The sequence below is a fragment of the Lagenorhynchus albirostris genome, chromosome 17 (genome assembly GCF_949774975.1).
Source record: "Lagenorhynchus albirostris chromosome 17, mLagAlb1.1, whole genome shotgun sequence".
In the NCBI taxonomy this organism is placed as follows: domain Eukaryota; kingdom Metazoa; phylum Chordata; class Mammalia; order Artiodactyla; family Delphinidae; genus Lagenorhynchus; species Lagenorhynchus albirostris.
In genome coordinates, this window is record NC_083111.1 from 50,972,160 (window position 1) to 50,975,012 (window position 2,853).

Here is a 2,853-nt window from a genome sequence, read left to right on the forward strand (position 1 = left end):
GAGAAGGAAGCTAGGACTGGGCAGTCACGAGCACAGCTACTACCTGTGAGAGCGTTGACTCTTGGCAAAGTGAGACAATCCTTAGGAGTGTTACTAATGTTGATATAATTTGGATCATTTTTTCTTCAATAAAACATTTATTAAACCTTCTGATGTCATACCGTCCAGTGATTAGCATAGTATCTGGAATGTAGTAGACACAAAATAAATGTTTAATGAACATATCAATTCGAATCCTTGCAATAATGAGGCCTTACATCCTGATACAGTCTCTATTGCTACATCTGGTCTTCATGTGAACCATGTCTGTCTTCAGCACAGCTGAGCCAGTAGTAGAACATACAAAGGATTTTCCTGTTAGAGAGATTTGGCACAAGTAAGAATAAGTGTTAGGAAAGGAATAGGTACAAATGCCAAGCTGGGAATATACTACTATACACTGGCAATTAGGAAATGGAGAAAGAAAGAGTAAAAAAATCATCAACTTAACGGCTTTCCAAAGTTGAAGAGAAAAAGAGAAGTAGCTGAAGAACATAAATGCACTGGGGGCGGGGAAACGGCGCACTTCCTGCGCGGCGCGCATTATTCGCGCCCACCGCTTCCCCACTTTGGGCCGACAACGCCAGCATGTGCGGGCTCGTGAGCGACCGCGCTCTGCGCTGCCTGCAGGCTTTCTCCCCGGACCCCTGCCCCAGCTTCTTCCGGCCCAAGGCCTGGCATTCGGATTTGGAGCCGCAGAATACCTCGGGCGTCAGACCTTCGCCGCGGGGCCCGGAGGGCACGTTCCTCCAGGATCGCCACGACGCGAGCAGCAATGGGAACCCGCGCCTGCCTCACCCCTCCTCCGCCGGGCAGCATCTCTACAGCCCCGCGCCGCCCCTCTCCCATGCTGGAGTCGCCGAATACCAGCCACCACCCTACTTTCCGCCTCCCTACCAGCAGCTGGCTTACTCGCAGGCAGCCGACCCCTACTCGCAGCTGGGAGAAGCGTACGCCGCCGCCATCAACCCCCTGCACCAGCCGGCGCCCACCGGCAGCCAGCAGCAGGCCTGGCCGGGCCGCCAGAGCCAGGAGGGGGCTGGGCTGCCCTCGCACCACGCGAGCCCGGCCGGCTTGTTGCCCCACCTCTCCGGGCTGGACGGCGGCGCCGTGAGCGCCCGCAGGGACGCCTACCGCCTCTGGGACCTGCTGCTGCCCCACTTGCACGCTCTGGACGCCGCGGGCCTGGCCGAGAACCTGGGGCTCCACGACATGGCGCACCAGATGGAGGAGGTGCAGAATGTCGACGACCAGCACCTACTTCTGCATGATCAGACGGTTATTCGCAAAGGTCCTATTTCAATGACGAAGAACCCCTTGAGTCTCCCTTGTCAGAAGGAGCTGGTGGAGGCGGTGATGAATCCCAGCGAGGTCTTCTGCTCGGTCCCTGGAAGATTGTCCCTCCTCAGCTCTACATCTAAATACAAAGTGACAGTTGCCGAAGTCCAGAGGCGACTGTCCCCGCCTGAGTGCTTAAATGCTTCATTACTGGGAGGTGTCCTCAGAAGAGCCAAATCTAAAAATGGTGGCCGATCCTTGCGGGAGAAGTTGGACAAGATTGGGTTGAATCTTCCAGCGGGGAGACGGAAAGCTGCCCACGTCACCCTCCTGACATCTTTAGTAGAAGGTGAGGCTGTTCATTTGGCTCGGGACTTTGCCTATGTCTGTGAAGCAGAATTTCCTAGTAAATCCGTGGCCGAGTATTTAACCAGACCTCATCTCGGAGGACGCAATGAGATGGCAACTAGGAAGAATATGCTGCTGGCTGCATACCTGATTACCCACGGGTTTGGCAGCCGGGCCATCTGTGCTGCTGTGTCTGCCATGCAGAACTACATAAAAGAAGCCCTGATGGTCAAAGAGAAATCCTACATGAACCCCGGAGACCAGAGTCCAGCCGATTCTAGCAAAACCCTGGAAAAGATGGAGAAGCACAGGAAGTAAAACAGGGGTGAACAAAGGGCCGAAGAGTCTGGAAGGAAAAGGACTTCAAAACCGGTCTTGACCAGGACAAACTGGGAACCCCGCTGGCCTGGGGGACAGAGTTTGTTATCCACCTTCCCACGAAAAGGGCCTCCGTCGGATTTCCAGATCTTCACGTGCCCTCCTGGAATCCTTAGTATTTAAGGAGTGCTGAAGTGTCTCCTAAACTCTGGACGCGCTGTCGGGAGGTGACAAGTGCTGGTTCTTTACCCATTAAGCTGATACTTTAGTTTTTGGAATCCCATTCTTCCTTTCTCTGAAAGTGGTGCTACAAGTTTTGGAACCTTTTAAATAAATTCCCTGGGCTAACAAAAACCCACACACACATAGCTGTTGAAATGTCAAATTGATGTGATTCAGATCCACTATAACTTTCAGCGTTAAGGTAAAAGTATTTATGTAGCCTCTTCAGTCTCATCCTACATACCGCGGGAGGCAAGGATTCTATCCGCTTAAGAACTGGTTAATAGGTTGGTATTTGACACACTTTAAATCCCTTGTTCACAGGGACCCTTCAGGTTTTACGAAACTTGTAGAAGCAAAGCCTGCTGATGATTTTATGTTTTTCTTTTTAAGAAAAAAAACAAAACAAAACTTTGAAAGTTAACTCTTCAAATAGGAGGAGACTCTTGGAAAAGACATGTTCCTTTAAGGTACGGAAGCTTTATTTTGCGTATTTATTTCACATCTTGGTGTTTCGAGAAAACTTGAAGAGGGGTGGGCATGAAGCATTTTTTTTTGCTGTTTCTCATCCCAAGTCCCAGAGGAGAATTCTGTATTTTGAGAAGCTGCGTTGAGTGTACAGATTTTATTTATGCATAATTTAATGGG

General features: G+C 50.8%; 1 protein-coding gene across 1 annotated transcript; it reads left to right on the plus strand.

The window, feature by feature from the left end:
- The first annotated feature begins 627 nt into the window (after positions 1 to 627).
- On the plus strand, positions 628 to 2,492 carry LOC132507868 (transcription factor AP-2 gamma-like). Its single transcript, XM_060127585.1, has one exon. The coding sequence runs from the start codon at positions 628 to 630 to the stop codon at positions 1,981 to 1,983; it is 1,356 nt and encodes a 451-aa protein (XP_059983568.1). The 3' UTR covers positions 1,984 to 2,492.
- The last annotated feature ends 361 nt before the right edge of the window (positions 2,493 to 2,853 follow it).

Excerpts from the sequence above, each read along its gene's own strand:
- LOC132507868 (XM_060127585.1), top strand. The coding sequence starts at position 628 with ATGTGCGGGCTCGTGAGCGACCGCGCTCTGCGCTGCCTGCAGGCTTTC.